Below are 26,279 nucleotides of genomic sequence, written 5' to 3'. Positions count from 1 at the left end.
TTGTGCTATTGAGAGTGTGAGAGCAGAATACTAGTTGGGATATTTATCTGTGCATAACATCTATGGGAGAACAAAGCCTAAGAGAAGTTGTTGTAAGTGGTGATGTATTCAGTGGTGGAGCAAATATGTTTGCCCCAGATGCATAGGCTGTAACAAAATGAGTTTTTGATGCAGAGGTGTGGCAGCTGTCAAAGAGTAGGTATTGTTACTTATTGGTGGGTCTTATATTGATTGAGGTTTGGGTGTGAGATTCAGTGAGATAGAAGTCAAGGCCAGGGAAAGTGACTTACGATTTGGAAAAAAGGACCTGGTGAATTTGAACTGGATAAAAGAGCTCCACTATTGTAAAAAGTGAAGGTGATCGTCCTCAGTCCAGACCACAAAGATGCTACTGAAAAGTCTATATCAAACCAAGAGTTTTACCTTTTGTGGCTATAGGAATGCTTCATCCATGCAACCCTTGCAAGGCCATTCCAATTCCCACAGCAGTTCTCTTGATTCATTTCTAGACCTAGAGAAGTGAAGTAGTTAGAGGGATGGATAAGTTTAGCTAGATTGATAATAAATAAGGTTTTAGAGAGATTTTCAGGTAGACATTGAGAGAAGTATTGTTTTAGAGCTAATGTTTGTGTATGTGGGATGTTTATGTAGAGTAAGGTGACATCAGTAGTGACAAGGCACAGGTTCCAGGTGGGCAAGGGATGAGAATGGATTTGGAAATAGTTGGTGTCTTCTACGTAAAGAAAATTAGAAAGGTGCTATGCTCAGAAAAAGACTGCCCTGGTTTCAGTGTTCCTGGAATTTATAAAATTCGTTGTGAATTTGATAGCAGTTGCATTGCTTAGTCAATATGAAAAAATTGAGAATGTGGCCCACTGCACTTTCTCCACATTAAATATCGTGATTGCGACACATCTGCTGTTGCTGAATGCAACCTCATGATCAAACATACAGTTATATCTGACGAAATGAATATTTATCCTTTGCATCTGCCTACTGAAATTGTGTAATTGAAGAAACTGTTCAGATAAGAATATGCAAGAATTTTAAGTGGGACAGAGCTATAGTCTTAGTGGTGCATGGAAACAGATGTTTAATGCTCAAAGGCAACAGAAAAATAAACTGAGTTATTCACTATATAACAAATTTAGCATCACTGCCAGTGTTCTTCCATCATAGACATCAATATGATCTCTGATAGCTGATAGCATATGGAAGGTCTTGACATCTCTAAGATATAATTTGGCCACCTAAGTAAAGTATTAACCATGCTTGCGATGGTATGTGGTTGTGTTACTCTTGGTTTGTACACAACAGCTCTTGCAGTATTAAATGAAGGGAGGCTTAATATGCTAATCAGTCAGTTGCCTCACCAAGGAATAGCCGTGTTTGGTATACATGTACAGCAAAAATGAATGAAACCATCAAATTTAGAATAGTTTAAATATTGTTGCATTCAAGTTATGAAGGCATTATCCAATGGAAGATGGTGTAGGACAGGATGATGACATGAACTATGTTTTTGGTGGATCTGATTATTCAGAAACATGACTATTCATTTTGCTGCTCAACTGAATTGTTCTGGATAGGATAGTGGATGAAGAAAACAACTTTATATATGATAATGTGATTAATAGTGTTTAAGATTGTAGTGCAAGTGGTAATGGCAGAAACAGTAATCCTCAAAGAGTAATGGTGACAGTTCTGGTGACTATGAACCTCCACCAGAAAAGAAATCCAATATTGTTAGTATTTCAACCAAATTTTTGGACGAACATCTTGAACACATTCGTGATGATTATCATACACCTCTACATAAAGAATTTCTTGGATATATTTATGATGATTATTACACACTTCCATGTAAGGCTATAATATACAGCTTGTTATTGAAGATGCATCCATTTATAAAAAAGTACATTGAAACCAAAGTAATACTTGATTATTTGGAGAAAAAATGTTGTACTGAACATCCATTTTGAGGAAATAAAGCACTCAAATAACTGGAGATAAAACAATATGTACTGTCCCAATTTCACATAGCATGGAATGAAGGAAAATGTGTCCATTATGGCACCTGAACTTTTGGGCAATGCAAAAAGCAAGAGAAATTGAGCACACAAAGTTTAACTGTTCTCCACATTTCATAGCACGTTTCAAGAAAAAATACAGAATGTGCCATAGACACATCACTGTTTTCATGACATCCAGAGATGTACAGGAAGACTAAGATATTCACATGTCTGGGATCTGTTATATATATATATATATATATATATATATATATATATATATAAAATAGAAAGAAACTTCCACATGGGAAAAATATATTAAAAACAAAGATTCCAAGACTTACCAAGCGGGAAAGCGCCGGCAGACAGGCACATGAACAAAACACACAAACACACACACACACACACATATATATATATAGTCCAACAATATATAATATGTGCAAAAAGGACAACAAACACTATAAGGACGCTCCACAGTGATTTCGACACTAAATTGGGAAATAGAATTTTCATGATGAAAATGCATTCTGTTATTCATAACGAGCTGTGTGCTCCAGTGTATCAGTCTGTGTTCAAGTATTCCTATCTAGCAGCTGGATACAATTCTCCCACATATTCTGTTGAAATCAAGAATGTGATTCAAGTGACATTTGATTTTGCAGCTCAAGAGTGTGATTCTGAGGGCAGATATTGCTTTTGCCAAATGTGCCTATTGTGATTCTGCATATTGTTGGGGAACCTCATGTACACATTTTTAAAGTCCAACAGTGGACAAACTATGAGTAACACAATCTAATGCTTTCACCATTCTAATCACAATGGTACATAAAACTTACGAATACAACTGGAACACTGAATTCCTGTTCACTGTAATACAGTCTAGTTTTAGGAACTTTGTTTCCGCCTCCAGAGTTCAAATAAAATATCTCCTCCAAGCTAATTACCTTCAGTGTCAGAAGGAATCTTTATTTGACTGTGTGATATCTGTACAGGAACAAACAATTAACAGCATGGAGTGTTTCTGACTGAATTCACAGTAACTTTTATATCTGTTTCAGATTCTTTTTCCAACACAAAGAAACTGGTTTTTATGCAAGATGTCTCACTCAGGAGATGCAGCAAATAACATTAAAGATATGGCTATTGATTTCATAGCAGGATCCTTAGGTGAGTATATTTTGTTTTTCTTATCATCTAATATGTTTTTGTTCTTTGACTTGAAGCAACTATTAGCTAGGAATTCTTTTCCTTTTCTAATTACATCATACATGCTGTTCAGTGTTTATGTTAAAATGTGGCTTTGGAATAAGGTGATTTAGTGAGTAATGACATAAAATATAAAAACAAAAAAATCAGAACATGTAACATGGCAGCTTCAATTGCAAATAAAAACCAATCTTTTTACCCAGGTTTCAGCCAAAGTAATTTGGCCTTCTTCAGAAGCCATTGACACTAAACTACTGCATGTCAAAGTTTGGCCATGTCAAATATAAAACTGTAGCACAGTAGTAACCATTCATAAATCTACATTACTTTGGCTGAAGAGAAACAGCAGGCCCCACTGCGCAGACGAGGTCGGTAGGCCGCGAGAGCTGGTGGAATTGAAGCTGTGAGGACAGGTTGTGAGCCGTGCTTGGGTAGCTCAGGTGGTAGAGCACTTGCCTGCAAAAGGCAGAGGTCCCGAGTTCGAGCCTCGGTCTGCACACAGCTTTAATCTGCCAAGAAGTTTCAACAAAGTGGTTGTTGCCATAGTGATCATTCTCAAAGTTTAACAAAAACAAGGAAATCCTGCATTAAGTGTTTCTGCTGCCAGAGCTGGCACCATTGACCACAGTCCAGTGTTACATGTTTTCTTGCAAGAAATGTGGGTGTGTAGGCATTATCTATTGAAACAGCCCATGGCGTACATCATGCATCATGCCAGTGCCATTATCTGATACCAAAAGTATGCTCAAGTTGATAACCTTACTGGACAACAACAAAGCAGACATACATTTACAAGTGGCTACTAAAGCTTCTGTATCGCTTATTAGTGCTGAAAGTTACTTGTATATTGGCTTATCACTTTTGGGGAAAATTAAATATTGTTTGGTAATATGCAGTAATCAGCCACTGTTAGCTATAATGGCAAGTGTTAGTTATAAACATGTATGTATATAAATAACATTTTCTGTAGTGCCTTTGCCAGTAGCTAGTAACATATTTGGTTTAGATGGCTTCAGTGGATTTGGCTTTCACATATGAGATTCAGTTAACATCATGTCCAATAATATTTAGTGATTCAGATGGGTCATGCAAGAAATAATCTGATTTAATGACTCTAATCCATGTAGCACAAAAAACTGTGAAACACACAGAGCATTTCTTCACAGCTTGACCCATATCTTTCACTGTGAAAGAGGCAGTTACAACAAAACTCAACCATTTAAAGGCATTACATATTGCGATACAATTTGCATTTAGCCAAGGGGAAATGGTTTTGGTGGTAAATTGATGGCTATATCAGTGCCAAATCTAACATAGCTGTTTTTCGAACTCTGCACCCAAAAAATCTACTGGCTAAGTTATCATGGGGCCAGTTCTATTGTAAGATAGATTTATCTGACACTTATTTGCAGTTGTCCTTAGATGCAGGCTCAAGGGGTTTTATGATCATGAATATACATTTTGGGCTATATCAGTAGTTTGGAGTTGTGAGTGCTCGTGCAATATTTAAAAAAAATATTTAACCAGCTTATGCAGTGAGTACTGGCTATAAAATATTTACTAGACTTGGACTTAATGGGCTCAAATGTAAATTAAGTAAATGTAGTTTTTTTCCAACAAAGTATTCAGTACCTGAGTCATGTACTGAGTGAAGCTGGTCTCCGGCCCATGTTAACCCACATTGAAGTGACTGATGATCTCTCTGTGGCCAAAGCTTTTAAGGTACTTTAGATGTTCTTGGACAAGAGTGATTACTATGACAAATTTATATTGAATGTTGTGAGACATTACACCTGCTCAAACAGCCTTGAAAAATAATGTCAAATTTTAATGATCCCTCACTTTCAGACCTTGTTGTTGAAGCTCAAAAAGTGTATGAAGTTTGCTCCCTGCTTGCCCACATTTAAACCAGGTAAATATTTAATCCTAGCATTAGATGTATAGCAGTTTCGTATAAGTATCTGGATTGGTATTTTAAGTAAGTCCTCCCCTGATGGCACTAAAGAACCAATTGTGTATGTGCCTAAAACACTAACAGTAACGGATGAATTGTAACCAAACAGAAAAAGAGGTGTTGGCTATTAATTATGATATCAAAAAATTCCATGTTTTGATATACAGAACAAAATTTCATCCCGTCAAGGACAACAAGCCACTAATTACACTTTTTAGCCCTGGAGAAAGTAACTGTAAAGTTGTCCCAGCCTGGGATGATATTGGGTGATGACATGAGAATTCTTTCCCATCCCTCCCAAAGTGGCATTTCATTTCCCAGCCATCTATAAAATAGCCTGGTTCCTCCATATAGCACACCCACTCCCAACCATTTTCGACATGGGTCACAGTCATGTAGAAGGCCCAATTCAATGGCCTGTCCTGTACGCCTCATCCAGCACATACTACCCCTGTTCCATAATAGGCACCTTCAATCCTAGCAAAGGCAGAATTGCCTGTAAATCAGCATATCATATAACAGCTCTACTGTAGCTTCTGCACACCATTTTATCTGGACACATCCACCAAGACAGGCAGCAGTAGCCGACCGAGACAGACGAAGCAACAGGGAAGTAAACGCTTTTGTGTCATTTACGAGTTCCCAACCAAGAGTGAATTTTATTGTATCATCTGTGTACTTTAATAGTTTAGTTTCTTGAGTTTCTGCGAGTAAATTTAACATCTAATAGCCACAGTTCTTATGTTTTTGTTTCCGTCAGAAAGTAAACCAATTTTGTGATATATTAAAAGTTCCTAATCAGGGGCAAATTATTTACTTTCACTTGAATGCTTCAGTAGTTAGGTTCTTGAATATCTGTGTATTACTAGACACAGTTTGTGCATTTTTGTCAGGGTCTACAGTAGAGTTGCACAGCACGTGCCAATAGTCCGTTTATCTGAATAGTTTAGTTTTCCACAGTCGTTAGTATGGACAGGGACTGTGATTGTTGTGTGTGGCTCTCAGCTTCAGGCTGTGATGGCTTCAGTTAAACAGCTTGAGGCTGCAGTGGATGGGTGCCACTACTGTGGGCTGGCTGTGGGGATCCAACGGACGTCCAGCACGTCAGGGTCCTCCCATCGGTCCTCACCGGTGGCATATGCAGTTACTGCTCCCATTGAGGCTGACCCCTCACCTGTGGTCAAGTGGGAGGTCACCCTGGGGCAAAGCAGGTGGTGAAAGACTTCCCAGGTGGCTGCATGTAAGGTCTCCCCAGTTTGTCTGACAAACAGGTTCCAGGTGCTGTCTGTGGCTGACACTGTTGCTGAGCTGGATGCTGTTGCCTGTCCTGTTTCAGAGGAAACCACTCAGACTCCAAGATCCGGGCAATTGCAGAGGGTGGGATTATTGGTAGTTGGGATCTCCAATGTTAGGTGTGTTATGGGGCACCTTAGGGACTTGGCTGACAAGGAGGGTAAGAAAACCAATGTGGACTCCGTGTGCATACCGGGTGGAGTCATTCCAGATGTGGAAAGGGTCCTCCTAGACGCCATGAAGAGCACAGGATGCATCCAACTGCAGGTGGTCCCTCATGTTGGTACCAATGATGTGTGTCACTTTGGATCAGAAGAGATTGTCTCTGGTTTCGAGCAGTAACAGAAGTGGTAAAGGCTTCCATTCTTGCTTGCAAGATGAAAGCTGAGCTGACCATTTGCAGCATAGTTGACAGGACCGATTGCTGACCTCTGATACAGAGCCAAGTGGAGGGTCTGAATCAGAGGCTCAGATGGCTCTGCAACCGTGTAGGCTGCAGATTCCTTGACTCGCGCCAAAGGGTGGTTGGGTTTTGGGTTCCGCTGAATAGGTCAGGTTTCCACTATACGCAGGAGGCTGCTACACGGGTAGCAGGGGCTGTGTGGCGTGAACTGGTGGTTTTTTAGGTTAGAGGGTCTCGGGAAAACACAAGAAGGGCTTCAGTCACAAAGGGTGCAGGCTGAATACAGGAAGAATGTAGATACAGGAACCATTGGTGTAACAGTTGTAAATTGTCGTAGCTGTGTTGGGAAAGTACCAGAGCTCCAAGCACTAATAGAAAGCACTGATGCTCAAAACATTATAGGCACTGAAAACTGGGTAAATCCCAATATAAGCTTAGACAAAATTTTTGCAAAGAACCTAACGGTGTTCTGAAAAGATAGGCTAAACACGGTTGGTCGTAATGTGTTTGTTGCTGTCAGAAGTAGTTTAACTTGTTGCAAAATTGAAGTAGATGCTTCCTGTGAATTAGTATGGGCAGAGGTCATTGTTGGCAACTGGAATAAAATAATAATTGTATCCTTTTACTGACCTCCCAGTTCAGATGATACAGTTGCTGAAAGGTTCAAAGAAAACTTGAGTTTGATTTCAAACACGTACCCGACTCATTTGATAATAGTTGGTGGTGACTTTAATTGACCCTCGATATGTTGACAAAAATACATGTTTAATTCTGGAGGTATGCATAAAATATCATCCGAAATTGTGCTAAATGCATTCTCTGAAAATTATTTCCAGCAGTTAGTTCATGAGCCCATGTGAATAGTAAATGGTTGTGAAAACACACTTGACCTCTTAGCAACAAATAATCCTGAGTTAATAATGAGCATCAAAACTGATATAGAGATGAGTGAACACAGTGTTGTCGTAGCTAGATTGAATATTAAAATCCCCAGAGTCTCAAAAAATAAGTGAAAAATATACCTACTCCAAAAAGCAGATAAAAATTCCCTTGGCACCTTCCTGAGAGACAATTTCCACTCATTCCAAATTAATAATATAAGTGTAGACCAGATGTGGCTTGAATTCAAAGAAATAGTATCAGCAGCAATTGAGAGATTTATACCAAATAAACTAACAAATGACGGAGCTGATCCTCCTTGTACACAAAATGAGTTAGATCACTGTTGCAGAATCAACGAAACAAACATGACAAATTTAAACAGACACAAAATCCCCAAGATTGGCGATCCTTTACAGAATCTTGAAATTTAGCATGGAGTTCAATGCGAGACGCCTATAACAGTTTCCACAACGAAACGTTGTGTTGAAACCTGGCAGAAAATCCAAAGAGATTCTGGTCATATGTGAAGTATGTTAGTGGCAAAAAACAATTAGTGCCTTCTCTGCGTGATAACAATGGAGATACTATCAAAGACAGTGTTGTCAAAGCAGGCTTATTAAACACAGCCTTCTGAAATGCCTTCACAAAAGAAGACGATGTAAATATTCCAGAATTCGAATCGAGAACAGCTGCCAACTTGAATAACGTAGAAGTAAATATCCTCAGTGTAGTGAAGCAACTCAAATCACTTAACAAAAGCAAGTCTTCTGGTCCAGACTGTATACCAATTAGGTTCCTTTCTGAGTATGCTGATGCATTAGCTCCATACCTAACAATCATATACAACCATTTGCTTGACGAAAGATCCATACCCAAAGACTGGAAAGTTGCACAGGTCACACCAATATTCAAGAAAGTTAGTAGGAGTAATCCACTAAATTACAGGCCCATATTGTTAACATCGATTTGCAGCAGGATCTTAGAACATATATTGTGTTCGAACGTTATGAATTACCTTGAAGGAAACGGTCTATTGACACACAGTCAACGTGGGTTTAGAAAACATCATTCCTGTGAAACACAACTAGCTCTTTATTCACATGAAGTGCTGAGTGTGCTATTGACAAGGGATTTCAGATCAATTCCATATTCATGGATTTATGGAAGGCTTTTGACACTGTACCACACAAGCGGCTTGTAGTGAAATTCCGTGCTTATGGAATATTGTCTCAGTTATGTGACTGGATTTGCGATTTCCTGTCGGAGGGGTCACAGTTTGTAGTAATTGACAGCAAGTCATTAAGTAGAACAGATTTCAGGCATACCCCAACGTAGTTTTATAGGCCCTTTGCTGTTCCTTATTTATATAAACAATTTGGGAGACAATCTGAGCAGCCGTCTTTGGTTTTTTGCAGATGACACTGTCGTTTATCAACTAATAAAGTCATCAGAAGATCAAAACAAACTGCAAAACGATTTAGAAAAAATATCTGAATGGTGCAAAATGAGGCAGTTGACCCTAAATAACAAAAAGTGTGAGGTCATCCACATGAGTGCTAAAACGAATTCATTAAACTTCGGTTACACGATTAATCAGTCTAATCTAAAAGCTGTAAATTCAACTAAATACCTAGGTATTACAATTATGAACAACATAAATTGGAAAGAACACACAGAAAATGTTGTGGGGAAGGCTCACGAAAGGCTGTGTTTTATTGGCAGGACACTTAGAAAATGTAACAGACCTCCTAAGGATACTGCCTATGCACTGCTTGTCCGTCCTCTTTTAGAATACTGCTGTGCAGTGTGGCATCCTTACCAGATAGGACTGACAGAGTACATCGAAAAAATTCAAAGAAAGGGAGCACTTTTGTATTATCGAGAAATATGGGAGAGAGTGTCACAGAAATGATGCAGGATTTGGGCTGGAAATCATTAAAAGAAAGGCGTTTTACATTGCGACAAAATCTTCTCACAAAATTCCAGTCACTAACTTTCTCCTCTGAATGCGAAAATATTTTGTTGACACTGACCTACATAGGGAGAAACGATCACCATGATAAAATAAGGGAAATCAGAGCTCGTACGGAAAAATATGTGTGTTCATTCTTTCCGTGCGCTATACGAGATTGGAATAATAGAGAATTGTGAAAGTGGTTCGATGAACCCTCTGCCAGGCACTTAAATGTGATTTGCAGAGTATCCATGTAGATGTAGATGTAGAAGTAACTGTCCATCTGAATGAACGGACACTGCCAAACCTAGTGACCAAACATGCTGCTGAGTACAACATGATGGATTTCAGCGGCTACTTTACAACTTGTAGTTGCTCCTTTCTGCAATTCCAGTTTCTCTGTATTACCTAGAAGAGAACTGTCCTTTTAACATGTCCTTCAATAACCCTCCTGGCCTCAGTCTGTGCATCCCCTTCTACCTACCCTCATACTCAACACCCGTGGCCCTGTCTCCACTTATCCAACATTCATACCCTTCACTCTACCGTCTTCCTCTTCCTCTTTTCTATCTCCCCCTCTCAATACACTGCTTGTATGCTGGATGTAACTCCCACTCTGTGCAACCAGATATTCCATTCCTTCCCAAGTGCCAGCCATCCTTCCACAAGGGCACCCATACCCAGTGTTAAGGGGGCGGGCACATCACACTCCCCTCACCAGTTCTCAGGGGAAGGAAAAAATATAATGTAGTCAGATGCTTTTCGTTCAAGAAAATTTTTTAAAAGTCGGTATTATGTAGGTTTTTCACAGGTTCAGAACTGGAACTATTTTATGGATACTTAAAAGTCATCACTTGTCCTCCAAAATTTTTAATATTAAAAATACTCCATAACCCTCCTTCCCCCCAGGACTAGCTCTCTCCCCCTTCAAACTATGCATGAGCATCATTGTTCCACAAACCTCCATCCCATTTCGCACCTCCTTCCTCCCCTTGCCCACTGCACTTGGCACAGTTCCTTGCCCTATTCGAGGTGCAGTTCCACCATAATTTAGTCAGGTGGGACGATGTAGCCATGCAGATGTATGTGTGTGTATGTACCTGTATTCTATAATGTAAATGGATAAATAAAAAAATCTACTCACCAAGCGGTGGTAGGAGAGAACACACACCAAAGGATTTAACTTTTACAAGCTTTCGGAGCCTGTGGCTCCTTCTTCTGGCAGAAGAGTTGAAGGGGAAGGAAGAGGGGTGAAGGAAAAGGACTGGAGAGGTTTAGGGAAAGGGGTACAGTTCAGCAAAGTCACTCACGACTCCAGTTCAGGGGAGACTTACCGACGGGATGAGAAGAAAAGACTGATTGTTGGGGACTGCACCAGACAAGTCTTGAAAACCTGCAAGCTTAAAGGTGGAAGACAAGGTAATATGCAAGACAGAGATTACTACTAAAACATTTAGCACAAGTTAATAAGAGTGGAAAGCTAAGTGCATTGTGTAACAGAGGCAGGAGGGGGGTCAGCAAAAAATAGACAAGTCAGAAAATGAAAGATGCAGAAAACTAAAATGGAGTGAAGAAAGGAGTAGTTACCGTGAATAAATGCTGAGACAGAAGGAATTAACTTAATTTAAGGCCAGGTGGGTGGCGAGAACCAAGGGCATGTTGTAGTCATCGTTCCCACCTTCAGAGCTCTGAGAAACTGGTGTCTGGGGGAAGAATCCAGCTGGCATGTATGGTGAAACATGCACCGAGGTCTTCTTGACTGTCATGTTGTATAGCTTGCTCTTCAACAGGATATTGCGTGTTGCATGTATATACCCTCTGCCTATGACCATTCATCCTGGCTGATAACTGGGTGGTAGTCCACATGAATGGCCACCGACAAACTGTGGTCAAAAAGCAAGTGGACCACCCTGTAGCTGAACACACTGCCAAACAAGATACACCTTACCTCAGTGACTGCTTCACAGCCTGTGCCATATGGATCCTTCCCACCAACACCAGATTTTCTGAATTGTGCAGGTGGGAACTTTACCTGCAATACATCCTACATTCCCGTAACCCTCCTGGCCTCAACCTTCGTTAGTCATTGTCCTCACCCATCCGCCCCCTCCCTGTTCCCATTCCGGCACTACACAGCCATCATTTCACTGCAACACCCAGTCTTTTAATTTATTTTATTTTTATTTCTCTCCTTTCCGCTACTTAGCCCCTCCCCCCTCCACACCTTCTCTCCTACCCTCTGTCTAAACTGCAACACTTCACTGTCCGCCACTCCCACCATACTATCCGTCCCCCTCCCCACCCCAGCCTCCTCCTTACCCCCACCCAGTCACCACTCCCATCATGCACTGAAGCTGCTGATTGCAGTGTAGTTTCAGCTCTCTGAGACTGCAGATGTGTGTGCAAGATGTGCTTGCTTGCATGTGTGTGTGTGAGTGTGTGTATGTGTGTCTACTGCTGACAAAGGCCTTAATGACAGAAAGCTATGATTGTGTGAATCTTTGTATTGCGCCTATCATGGCTCAGCATCTCCACTATATGGTGAGTAGCAACTTTCCTTCTCTCATATTGTGACTAGGAGACCTGCTGGAGTTGCTCTGTCACACCCCTAAATTTCCACGGGAGTGCCCTAGTAACACATGGTCTACAGTCTGGTGGTCGACGCCACTGTGCGAGCTGTGCCTGCTGCTGGCTATCCTTCATGACATTGGGGTGTTATGTAAACAGCCACATTGGAGACAGTTGCCTCAAGATATTGTTGAGCATGGATGTCAGCACATTCAATTCCGTGTACTGTGTTTGCGGTCTTCCTCTCTACTGTCATAAAGAAGACGGTTGGATAGTAATACTTGACCAAATAAATGCATGTCTTGCTAATGCTATCTCATTGGTGCACAGGGCACCATCCAGCAATCACCACTTTTTGCCATCCTTCAATGGTAAGGGCCTCAATCCATGTCCTTACAATCAATAGGAGTACTGTTGACAATGAGTATGAGAGTTAAAGCCTCAGGAGGTACAGAAACTGAATTCCATTATCAACCATTGTTTGGTACATCTTCTCACAGCCACTGCTCCCAACATGATAAATCACACAGTTGCCATTATTCATGCAGACTGGCTCCTCGTAAGTAGCGACTTGGATTTTCAGCTATCAGAGAGCTTTGGGGGGAAGGGGGAAGAGGGAGGGCGGGGGGTTTCTTGAGGCCAATGGAGAGGACTTCCTGGTATGGATCATTACGCATGAGGGAACTTGAGTTATCACTAGGATGGTACCACCTGCAATCACCAAAAAATAAGATATTCAAGACAACTCCCTCTGTTGATAGTCATGATAACACTCTTTTTTGGGGACAATCAGGGTATCATTCTCATGCACACGTTTGCCAGAAGGGTCAACTATTAATTGAGAGACATATGTGAGTACTCTGAACAAACTCTAGGCAAACTCTAGACATTTTTGCTCTGAGCGGAATTCAAAAGAAATCTTGCTCTAACATGACAATGCATGACACATCTTGTCAGTTTACATGTTGTGGTTTGATTTGTATTTATGGCTAGGTAAAAAGAAAACATAGTATATAGGAGCCTGTGGAAATGATATATCTGTAGCTCTGTAATGCAGGGCACAGTTATTTTGTGGAACAATATTTGCCCTCTTGTATTGTTCACTGTATTGGTGTACCTTGTGTGTGTGTGTGTGTGTGTTTGGGAGGGTGGGGGTGGGGGTGGGGGTGAGGAGGATGCGATAGGGACATATAAACAAAATGACTTAATTTTTTGTTAATTGATTTATTTGCAGGAGGAATTGGTTCAGTTTATGTTGGTCAACCTTTGGATACTGTAAAAGTGAAAATGCAGACATTTCCAGCATTGTATCAGGGAATGGTGGATTGTTTTCGACAAACTCTAATGAAGGAAGGAGTTGCAAGAGGTCTGTATGCTGGGACAGTGCCAGCTATAGCAGCAAATGTTGCTGAGAACTCTGTTCTCTTTGCTTGTTATGGATTATGCCAAAAAACTATAGCAAAAGCTGTGGGAGTCCAGGTATGTGAATCTGTTTAAAGGTGGAGCAATCTTACTCAAAGTGACTGTTGCTGTACACTTTTTAATGACTATCTACAGTCAACAATGCTCACAGTGTCACTGACACCAAACTAGGTTTCCAGTATCCTTGTTTCCAAGAGTAACTTAGAAATGGATTTGTGAAATTAAGCAATAAGAGTGACACAGAGGCACCAGCCTTGGATGCTAAAGAGGTACATGTGATTATGACTAATAATTAGTCAAGCACTGTTTTGTAAATAAGAGTCACATGGGGCACAGACATGAGAGATAGTAATGTTGTAGAATAATGCACTGTAGTTTGCTTTCTAAGGGCAAATGCAGTTATGTCTGCTGAAATACATAATTTGATTCTGGAATACTGGTATGATGCATTTCACTGCATGAACATTGTTCTGAATTCTTTCCTATTCTATCTTTCTGCTTTCTCACTTACATAACACATAAGTTTAGCATAAGAATAATACTCTTTTGTCACTCTTGATCCTGTATTTTCCTACTCATTGTGATCTGCTGCCAGGCACACTATCTTGTGTAGGCTATTGCCTGGCTTACAGTGGATCTGGTTCTCTTTTATCCATATTCATGGTGACCCAGCTTTCAGCCCAGTTTGTTTGTAACTTGGCCATTAAATGATATTTTCCATTGATGAGGTGGAGTGAGCTCCCAGGCAATATTTAGTACTGTCATATAATAATGCATGAAGTTCAGGGTTACACTACTTTTCATAACTTTAGAAACCTTCCTTTGTTGTCCTCTTGCAAAAGTTGTCAGCAATGCAGGAGGAGACAAGTGGTGGTGTGCAAACATGTAGTGCATAGAGAATTGCCCGAACACTGGACATACCCGTCAGCACAGTGCGTAAAAGCCTACGAAACATCCTTCTTTGCTATCCATTTAAAATTACCCATGTGCACGAGTTGCTTCCTGTTGACCTGTCAGCAAGAGGGACCTTTGCTTTAGAATGTCTTGCTGACATGGAAGTGGACAGTGATTGTCTGTGGAAGATTTTGGGGACAGACAAAACCCATTTCTATCTGACAGAATATGTCAATACATGGAATTCTCGAATATGGTCAATGGAAAATCCACTCGCAAATCAACCAGTACCATTTCATCCTGAAAAGGTCACTGTGTGGTGCAGGTTTATGGCATTGTTTATCATAGGACCATATTTTTTCAAAGAGACAGGTGCCTCCGGTCCTGTTACCTGTACCATCACTGGTAGGTGCTATGAGTGTCTTTTGCACAACCACATCATTCCAGCTCTCCAACAACATGGATGCATGGATGGGATCATTTTTAAGCAAGATGGCGTACTTTTGCTCATTGAAAATCCAGTTAAGCAGCTACTGAAGTGCCATTTTGGAAATGCTAGAATTATCAGTTGCCATTTGCATACAACCTGGCCATCCCAATCACTTGATCTTAATCTGTGTGACTTCTGGCTGTGGGTCTGTCTGAAAGATGTGTTCAGTGTCCCATTTGCAAACTTAGCTGCATTGAAGGCAGGCATTGTGCAACACATTCTGAACGTGACCCCAGAAACCCTTCGATCAGTTGTGGAATATGCTGTTTCTCAGTTTCAACTAGTTGCAGAAAACAGTGGACAGCATATTGAACATGTTTTGTGCCAGTCACACAGAAATTAATAATTTGATTTGATTTTGATTGATGCTTTTTATGCAGTTTTTGGCCTCAGGACAGTTAAAAACTGCTGTGATTTATACTTTTTATGCAGTTTTTGGGCTCCAGGACAATTAAAAACTGATGTGATTTATGCTTTTTAGGCAGATTTTGGCTCCAGGACAATTAAAAACTGATTTTCCCATCTGATGTGGTATGACCTTACCGTGGTGGATGAGCTTCTGAAACTAAAAGTATCACACCTATACACCCATGCACACTGAGTAGTGCAGTTTGTTTAACATCAAACATACACCTTAGGCATCGTTGTATGATTCATTTGCCATTTGTAGTCGACCACTATTAAATTATGATGCTTACAGAGCCATCTATTGCTACATTTTATAACTATTTATTTTTCTTCTGCCATACATTTTCCCCCTTCTTCAATAATATTCCATTGCAATTTGATGTTATTCTGACCAGTGATGTTATTTCTACAGTGATTTGAAAGTTTAACTTTAATTTTAATCACCCTATATATCAAAGACAAATTCAATAATTATATGTAGTACAAATTTGACTTACTTTCATGAGGTGAAATCAGTAGCACTGCCAATAGGCAAACACAAAAGTGACACCATTTCTAGCTTTTGAAACTAATAGTTTTTTCCTTAGGGAGGGGGGAGGGATGAATTGGATGAGGGCAAACATAGTCAATATAGGTGTCCCCTGTCACATTTTGGGGCTTGAGAAAACTGCTCTTCCTTTTGAAATTTTATTTGGCCTGTTACCTTATGCTTGTATTGCTTACAGATTAGTGCAATGTTATGTAGAAGAGGATAGTAACTGTCTGTCAAGAGGATCAGGCTTGGTCTTGCAACTTGCAAGAGATGCATCATATGGAAGCATAATGATGTGGACTGAGTCATTTTACATTCACATTGCAAATTAATTTGTACATATGATTATAGGATGAACATTTCTGAGTTTTCTTTTAGTTGCCAAGGAGAACTATTTTTGTTTGTTTTCAAATTTTACTTTGCTGTCTGTCAGACATTTTATATACCTATCTGGGTATGTGATCAAAAAATTTTGTTGCAGCATTGTACAGCCCTTTTTGTGCTAAAGAAAACCTTAATGTGGAGGAATGAATATAATTTTTTCTTCTGATTTTGTGATGGTGTACATCATCATTCCTTTTGAAGTGTAATGGATTAATTACAACAAAATTCATGAGGGAATAAATACTCATATACTATGAAGCAGTAGTCAGAATGCCCAACCACTTAAACAGATGTCTACAAGATTATTTTGGGTGAGCACCACATGTTATTCTTACAGCACATTTTTGAGCAACAAAGACTTTCTTAAAGATGAATTACTCCAGAACATTATTCCATATGATTTTACTGAATGAAAATATGCCAACTTACTGATTTGTCTCTTCCCAAGATTTGCAATGATTCTAAGTGCAAATATGACTAAGTTATCTGAGGAACACCAAAATGTGATTTTTTCTAGTTTAAATCCTTATCAATATGGACACCGAAGAATTTTGAAGTTTCCACCCTACTTTTTATTTCCTCCCCAAGTGTTACACTTATCATTGGTGTAAGACCCCTAGGCATGCAGAACTGAATATCTTATCTCTTTTTAAAACTGAGGGCGAGAATGTTTGCAAAAAAACAGTAATGATGCATTTAAGAAATTTGTTTACCTTTTCTTCTGTTTCTTTATGTGTGCTTGGATTGATTGCAATACTAATGTTATCTGTAAAAAGAACCAATTCTGTTTATTGTATAATGGAGGAATATCATTTACATATATGAGGAAGAATAGTAGATCTATGGTTGAGCCTTGGGGAACCACATAAGTGGCTTTTTTTTTTTTTGCATGTCAGAATTATGTCCACATATTATATTGGTTGAGTTACTAAGTAGAACTTTCTGCCTTCATTTGGTTACACATGACATTAGGCATACGGTGGCTATACCAACAGTCCCATAAAACGTCAATTTAAGTAGACAAATACTGTGGTTCACACAGTCAAATGCCTTAGATAGGTCACAGAAAATAACACCCAGAGTTACTTTATTGTTTAATGCTTGTAAAATGTGGTGAGTGAACATGTAAATGGCATTCACAGTAGAGCAACTCTTCTGAAACCCAAACTGTGATTTTCTGAGGATATTGTTGTTGCTAAAGTGATTTACTATTCTAGAATACATCAACTTCTCAAAAATTTTGGAAAATGATGTCAGCAATGAAACAGATCAGTAGTTACTGAAATCTCTCTTACCACCTTTCTTAAATAGTGGTTTAACAACGGCATATTTCAGACACTCCAGAAAAATGTCTTGAGTTAATGATGCATTGCATATTTCAGGTAAGACCGAGGATATTATGTGGTAGCAGATCTTTAGTACTCTATTGGAAACACCATCAAAACCACATGAGCTTTTATTTTTGAGTGAATGTATAATTTTCTTAATTTCAGAAGGAGAAGTAACCTTCTTTTATTCATTTTATGAAAGTTACTTATTCAAAATTGTGCTGTGATTTTTCTCTTGAACCGTTTGTCCCCATGCTTTACTGTATGTGAGAAGTGATCATTATATACAATTTCTACCTTCATCTCATCATTTATAGCCCTTCCATTCAAGTCAATAGTGATGTTATCCTGTCCTGTGGCTGGTTCTCCTGTCTCTTGTTTCCCTATATTCCTTGTAGTCTTAAGTCTATTATTGGAATTATTGACGTTATTTGCATATTCCTTGGTTTTTAATGAACTTGCTTAAGAATTTTGAGTAGTTTCTGTTGTGTGCAACTATTGCAGGATCTCTATGTGTTCTTGCCATAAGATACATTTCTCTTGTCCTTTAACAAGATACTTCAATCCTTCTAGTGATACATGGTTTTTTTACATGACTGTTTAATGTCTTTTGTGATTAGCTTATGTGGAAATCTATTTTCAAACAATGGTTCAAAATGGTTCAAATGGCTCTGAGCACTATGGGACTTAAGTTCTGAAGTCATCAGTCCCCTAGAACTTAGAACTACTTAAACCTAACTAACCTAAGGATATCACATACACCCATGCCCGAGGTAGATTCGAACCTGCGACTGGAGCGTTCGCGCGGTTCCAGACTGTTGCACCTAGAACCGCTTGGCCACCCCGGCCAGCTCAAATAACGGTATGAATTTGTATCGAAGTAGAGTAAATATTATGTTAGCATTTGGTTCATTATAAATTTCATCCCTGGTCATTTCTTGTAAACTATTGTTAAAAACATTTATAATGGCACCATTAATTATCCTAACTGATTTCTGATGAGCTGCCATTTTTATTACATTGTAGCAGTTTTCTTTGTCATGTGGCATTGCTCATATTGGATAGTTATTACAGTACCTGATGCTTATTCAGTAATTAGATATCAATTCCAAATTAAAGAGCCAACCACAAAGAGTGTACATGAAACACTCTTTAATGGTGTAAATATTGTAGGAACAAAGGCTCATAACTAGAACTATTTTGTCTTGGTTGTTAAAGACATTCAGTATATTTTTAACTTAATTTGTTCCACTGAACTTGACATAATCTACAACTTGTCTTTGTTTTATCTTTTTAACATGTGTAATGTGTTAATATTTCAGCCCATTGATTGAGGGTTGAGATTTCACATCCTAAGCATCATCAGAAAACACTGATTCAGTTTTATTGCTGGCGTACTTCCCTAACAATGGTCCTTCAATTTTCATGGTAAGAGTAACTGTTCCTCAGTTGCTCAACTGAGCATATACATCTCTCTTCAGTTAGTCAACGAATGTATGCCAGGGTCTTCCTTGAGGTTTGCTCATCTGTTATTTTGATGTTTTAAATTCAATACTTTTAACCACTGGGTGAATCATTTCAGTGCACCTGATTCATTCTACTTTTATGTAGATGCACAAGACAGCTGCATGATCACTTGAAATCTGTGAACCCTCACAAATTAAAGATAACATTAAAAACATACTATGATAGTCACTCTTCCAGCAAATTATATTATTATTTCGAGCAAATTTAAGATTTCTATGAGATACTTGTTTCCAATGGCCTTGCCACAGTAGTAACACCAGTTCCTGTCAGATCACCGAAGTTAAGCACTGCCGGATTTGGCTAGCACTTGGATGGGTGGCCATCTGGTCTGCTGAACACTGTTGACAAGTGGGGTGCACTCAGTCTTTGTGAGGTAACTTGAGGACATACTTGATTGAGAAGTAGCTGTTCAGATGGAGTTTATTTGCTGCATGTTAAATTGTAATCATTAACATAATCAGGATTACCTTCCAGTGAGCTAGGTAGGAACTGTGCCTTCATTGATTTCTGTTCTGTTATAGCTTTACTCTCTCAACTGCATCCCATGATATTTCTCCCCTCTTGAGGTATTCATTAACCTGGTCTGTCTATCTCTCCCTAGGCCACCCAATCACTCTTTTCCCTGATACTTCCATCTCCAATTACTGATATGGAGTTCAAGACAGGAGAATTTGCTTCACATGACTTAACCACTTCAATCTCATAGTGCTCATTCTTTATTCCATGGTCAAAGTCACCAACAGGTCTCTTCCATACATATATACTCCAGATTCTGCCTCACCTGGATTGTTGTAGAATCGACCCAAGGAACTTCATATCACATGTTTCTATCTCACTCTCTTCTCTCTTATTTATGGCACAGCTCTCCATACTATACGTCAAACTGGCAGGAGATAGGTTTGACACTTGGTTTGTTTAGATCTTGTCCCAGATTAGGTTTCATACTTGGTGGAAGAAGGTGCATCCATTTGCTACTCTGTTTATAACTTCTAGTTTGGCACTTCCTACATTTGATGGGGCACTATCCATATAATTGAAACTTTTCATGCATTCAAACTTCTCTTCTTAAAATATGATGTTACAAGTTGTGGGTACCCTACTTTTTACCTTCATTGCCACTGTTCTTACTCATAGTAATCTTGAATTCTTTAATGTTTTTATTCAAGTAATCCAGTCTCCTCTGATCCTTCACTTCCACCTGTCCCCAGATAGTGATGTCATCAGCAAAAGCAAAGGACATTGAGATCTTTATTTTCTGCTTCCTTGATTTCTTTCATGTTTGTGTCCACAAGGGTGATGGAGAGCAACAGGGAAAGCAAACTGCCTTGCTGAACAGTGCTCTTTGTCTTAAACCATTTTGATCTTACACCTCCTATTTGTACACTGCTTTCACAACCTTCATACATACATACATACATACATACATGATACCTTCATACATATAGATCTTTACAGCCTGAAGAAGATACAAGGAAAACCATTGATAAAGAATGAAAAACTAGAACTCAACAAAAAAATAAAAACTAGTTGAGATTGGGAACATTAAATGTAAATAAGTTGCAATGTTTAACATAAATATGACAATATTACTGTGGAAATTAGGTGAATGTTGTTCTATGATAAATATCAGTATGTTTCTATTGAAGATAAAACACTAGCTATTTAGTAAAACCAAGGTAGGAATGGCATTTTCAAACTAGTGTTTTTCTTAATGGTTTTACTATGTTACAAATAGCATGTGTAAGCATAAATCGTTTATAGAAATTTAACAAAGGCAAATTATTAAACTAGTTTTTAACAGTTTGTTCTCTGTATTAACAAATGTCCTGACTTTTTACATATCTGAAGGTTCTTCTTCATGATGAAGGTCTATGAAATTTGATGGCTGAATCCAGAAAAGCACTTTGGTGTAGATTTCTGAGGAACATATTTCAGTGTACTTTTTGTTGCCAATTTAGTTTAATTGTACATACATATATACATTAATCCTGGTTCTATATATCATGAATATGACATTTTGTAATGGTGTAGAATGTGTCACTTTAACATTTTCTTTACACAAAATAATTTATTATTATTATTATTATTATTATTATTATTTTACAGTTACTACTTCGTATTTAAAAATTCATTTATTGAGTAGAAGGAGTTGTCATTCATAAATTCTTTTAGTTCGCTTTTAAATGCTGTCTGTCTGTCTGTTCCACTTTTAATGCTATATGGCAAATGACTAAAGGTTCCTGTGGCAGCATAGTTCACCTCTTTCTGTGCCAAAGTGAGATTTAATCCAGAACAGTGAGGATCATCCCTTCTTCTATTGTTGTGTTGTAGCTATGCATTTTGCTTCCCTTTTTTTTTTTTTAAAAAAATAATAACAAATTTCGTAAGTGAATATATGTATTGCAAAGGTACTGTGAATATCACGAGTTCCTTAAATAAATGTATGCTAGGTGATCTTGGGTGGGCTCCAGCTATTATTCTGATTTCACACTTTTGTGCAATGAATACTTTCTCTTGCCTTCACGAATTGCTCCAAAATATGAAAACAGTGAATGAAAATAGGCATAATAGGCTAATTTACTGATATGTTTAATACCAAAATTTGCAATAACTCTAATAGTGTAAATAGCTGAACCTAACCGTTTGAGCTGATCTTCAATGTGTTTCTTCCAATTCAATTTCTCATCAGTTCACACACCCATAAATTTTGAATATTCTGCCTTAGCTACAGATTTCTGTTCGTAGTCTACATTTATCAATGGTGCTATTCCATCTACTGTACAGAAATGTATAAACTGTGTTTTCTCAAAATTTAGAGAGAGTCCATTTCCAGAGAATCATTTAATAATTTTCTGAAAGACATTACTTACAATTTCCTCAGCTTATTCTTGCTCGTCAGGTCTGATTACTATACTTGTGTCATCAACAAAAAGAACTAGCTTTGCATCTGGCAAGTCATTCATATATAATGAGAACAATAAGAGACCCAAGACTGAACTCTGTGGGATACCATTCTTGATACTTCCCCAGTTAGAGGACGCTGCTGATTTTTGCAGACTATTTGTACTGTTAATTTCAACCGTCTGTATTCTTCCAGTCAAATATAAATTAAACCATACCACAATACTTAAGCTTATGTAGAAGAATTTCGTGATTCACACAATCAAAAGCCTTTGAGAGGTTACAGAATATTCCATGGGTGATGTTTGGTTATTCAGTGCAATTAATATTTGATCAGTGAAAGCATATATAGCATTCCAGAATGAGATTTTCACTCTGCAGCAAAGTGTACGCTGATATGAAACTTCCTGGCAGATTAAAACTGTGTGCTGGACCGAGAATCGAACTCTGGACCTTTGCCTTTTGTGGGCAAGTGCTCTACCAACTGAACTACCCAAGCATGACTCATGCCCCGTCCTCACAGACTTAGTTCTGCCAGTACCTCGTCTCCTACCTTCCAAACTTTACAGAAGTCTCCACAATATCCTTTCTTTCAGGAGTGCTAGTTCTGCATGGTTTGCAGAAGAGCTTCTGTAAAGTTTGGAAGGTAGGAGACGAGGTACTGGCAGAACTAAGGCTGTGAGGATGGGGTGTGAGTCATGCTTGGGTAGCTCAGTTGGTAGAGTAGTTTCCTGTGAAAGGCAAAGGTCCCGAGTTCAAGTCTCGGTTCGGCACACAGTTTTAATCTGCCAGGAAGTTTCATATATAGCATTTTCTGTTGAAAAGCCTTTCTGAAAACGAAATTGACATTTTGTTAGTACTTCATTTTCACAAACATCTGATGCCACTATAAATAAATTACTTTTTCAAGAATTTTGGATATGGCTGTCAGAAGTAAGATTGGGTAGTAGTTCTTAGCATCATACCTATCCCCTTTTTTATACAATGGTTTAACAATAGCGTATTTCAGTCTATCTGGAAAAATTCCCTGTTTCAGTGAGCTATTACATATGTGGCCAATAATCCTACTTATTTGTTGGGAACAAGCTTTCAGTACTCTGTTGGAAATGCCATCAATTCCATTTGAGCTTTTACTTTTGAATGAATTTATTATTTTCCTAATTTCAGAAGGAGAGGTGTGGTGAATTTCAATTTTATCATATTACATAGGTATTGCCTGTTCCAAATACTGCTTTGCATTTTCTAATGAATAGCTGGATCTTATTTTCTCTACAATACTTAAAAAATGATTATTAAAAATGTTTTCTACTTCTGGCTTCTTGTTAGTTCCAAAGTGTTTTAATTTTATTATTGGATGTGCTAACCTCAGACATAATGCACATACTTCTGGACTTTTTAATAACTTTTCACAATACAGTGCAGTAGTTTTTATAATGTTTCACTGTTTCGGGCTCATTACTCCTCCTAGCTATAAGATACATTTCCCTTTTCTGTTTACAAGATTTTTTTATCCCTTTCGTAAGTCATGGCTTTTTTACATGGTTTCTTACAATTATATTTCACTGTTTCCTGAGGGAACCTGTTTTCAAAAATATTCACAAAAGTATCAGGGAATAGGTTAAATTTTAAATTAGTATCAGGTTCCCTGTACACCTCATCCCATCCTAACTGTTGCAGGCTTTCCCTAAAATTTTCAGTTGTTAAATCATCAATTGAATGCACTATTTTGTAGGACTGTTTTGCATTACTGTATGGAGCTGTATTGTATACCATAATTAGCTGTGCATCATGATCAGACAGGCCATTCTTAACAGGAAAAGTTTTTATTTGATTAAATTTATCTTGTATTCCATAGATCATATTTACAACATGTATTACATGTAGAAAGTTTCAGTAAAACAGAAGTTGCATACATTTATGAAACAAAAATATTTTTGTATTGTTACATGCTGGTCATTTACAAATTTGTGAGTGACTGCTTATTTATTTTGAAACAAAACTTAAGAAGAAACAGTCATGAAAAAATAACATAAAGTTGCGTTTGAAAAAACTGCAGATGTCTATCCAGGAGTTTTGTAGCTGCGCCTTTCACACTTTTCTGTGCCAAAATGATGTTCAACAGAGCATAGAGCAGATAATTTTTCTTCTTACTATTGTATCTATGATACTGCTATTACTCTCAAACACAAATGAATATTTGACAGTAAATTTCATTACTGAATAAATGTACTGTGAAGCTGCAGTTAATATTTTCAGTTGATTAAGTCTCAAGATACACATATGCAGACCTGACATACAGTTCTGATTTAATTCAATAATTAAACAATACATTCTCCACAGGATATGCAGCCTATATTTTAACTTCCTTCTGTCGTATTAAAACATTATCTTTCAGGTTCCTAGTATTTTTAGTTGTTCATTTAGGAAAATTTCAGGCTGACATTAAATTATTAAGTGACTATTAGTACTTTAGGATATATTTTTCAGTCAGGCTCAGTAAAAGTATGTACATCAAAATATTTGCAGGTAAATAAACATTTCATTCAGTCTGACAGACAAAGTAATAAATTGTGAATATTTTTTCATAGAAATTTCTGGTATCATACATACTTTATGCTGCAACAATTACAAATATTGCATTTTCCTTTATTAACCCACAAGATGTTCCTTCTGTATTCTACTCTATACAGAATTTATCTCATTCTATATTTTTGAATTAATGGTAATGGAGCTACATGAATATTCAAATAATTTATAACCACTTGCATTAAAGTTTTTCCCTGTGGATACATGGTGTTCAGACAGACATATCATGTCAGTTCCCATCCAACTCTGGAGACTTCTCAGACATTTTTATGTGATGAGCCATGAGTCTCCTAATATATGCTGGTGAGTCAAAACATTAAACATTATGACTACATGCTTGATAGCCTGTTGGTACACCTTTGGAATGCTATACATCAGTGGTTCTGCATGGTATGAGTTTGACCAGTCTTTGGTAGGTTTCCAGGAGTATATGGTACCAAAAGTCTATGCACAGGTAACACAATTCCTGTAAAGTGTAGGCCGGTGGATTGTAGGCATGGAGCTAGTGCCTGATAGCACCCCATGTGTGTTCCACTAGGTTCAGATTAGGCAAATTTGGAGGCCAAGACATTGATGTAAGGTCAATACTGTATTCCTCTAATTCTTGTGGATCAATTCTGGTCTTGTTACATGGACAGCTATCCTCTGGTAAGTAAGCCACGGAAAAAAAAGCAAGCATCAAGGGATGGAGCTGGTCTGCAAGAATGTTCCTGTAGTCCACAGCTGTCACAGTGCCTTTGATTACTACCACATGTCCCTTGGATGGACAAGTGGATGCCCCCCCCCCCCCCCCCCCCATATCTTAGTACTGCCCCTGTGTGCGTGGCATGATGCAGGTTTTGAGCAGCCATTCACATGGATAATGGCATATCTGGACTGGATCGTCAACCTGGTTTAACAACAAATGTGATCAATCCAACCTGGTTACATGTTTCTATTGATCCACAGGCCAATTTTTATGATCCCATGGCCAATGCAATCATAAGTTATGATGTTGTTTAACATGGGAACATGTAGGGGTCATCTGCTGTAGATCCCCATGTTCAACTACGTGCTCTAATTTGTGTGGTCCAAAACATTTCATGGTGAGGCCTGAATGTCCAACACTGTGTTGCCTACTCTTGATTTTACCACTCTTCATTCACTTTATGTAGATGCTTCCTGCAGTAGCACTCAACCAGCTGACCAGCTTTACTGTTTCAAAGATGTTCACTCCCAGATGCTAGGTCATAGCAATCTGCACTTCGTCAAAGTCATTTATGTCAGTGGATCTTCCCATTTGCTGCCTTTATCTACACTGGACTGTCCCTATTCATATCTGCTTTGCTAGTCCAAGCTATTAGAAATGTGATTGATATGGTCATTAAAGCAATTAGAAAATATAGTTGTTTGACTGATTATATATGAGGGTTGGAACTTCAATAGTGGCAACTATTTATTTACAACATGTACAAAATAGATGTGTGTTTCAAAGTTTTACTGACCTTTAAAGTAGTCACCAGCATTGTGTATAACCCATTGCCAGCAATGTG

The 26,279-nt window shown here is 38.3% G+C and overlaps 1 protein-coding gene across 2 annotated transcripts in view; it reads left to right on the top strand.

Moving 5' to 3' along the window:
* Positions 1–26,279, top strand: part of LOC126355000 (mitochondrial ornithine transporter 1) — a 76,940-nt gene that overhangs the window by 21,138 nt on the left and 29,523 nt on the right. For both annotated transcript variants that reach the window (XM_050005124.1, XM_050005125.1), the window contains exons 2-3: positions 3,074–3,182; positions 13,510–13,754. In XM_050005124.1, coding sequence (XP_049861081.1) covers positions 3,113–3,182; positions 13,510–13,754 — 315 coding nt within the window. In that variant the 5' untranslated portion in view covers positions 3,074–3,112. The remainder of the gene's footprint in view (positions 1–3,073; positions 3,183–13,509; positions 13,755–26,279) is intronic.

The sequence above is a fragment of the Schistocerca gregaria genome, chromosome 3 (genome assembly GCF_023897955.1).
Source record: "Schistocerca gregaria isolate iqSchGreg1 chromosome 3, iqSchGreg1.2, whole genome shotgun sequence".
Classification (NCBI taxonomy): domain Eukaryota; kingdom Metazoa; phylum Arthropoda; class Insecta; order Orthoptera; family Acrididae; genus Schistocerca; species Schistocerca gregaria.
Note: the sequence above shows the minus strand (reverse complement) of the source record. Positions and strands in the feature narration are given on the sequence as shown.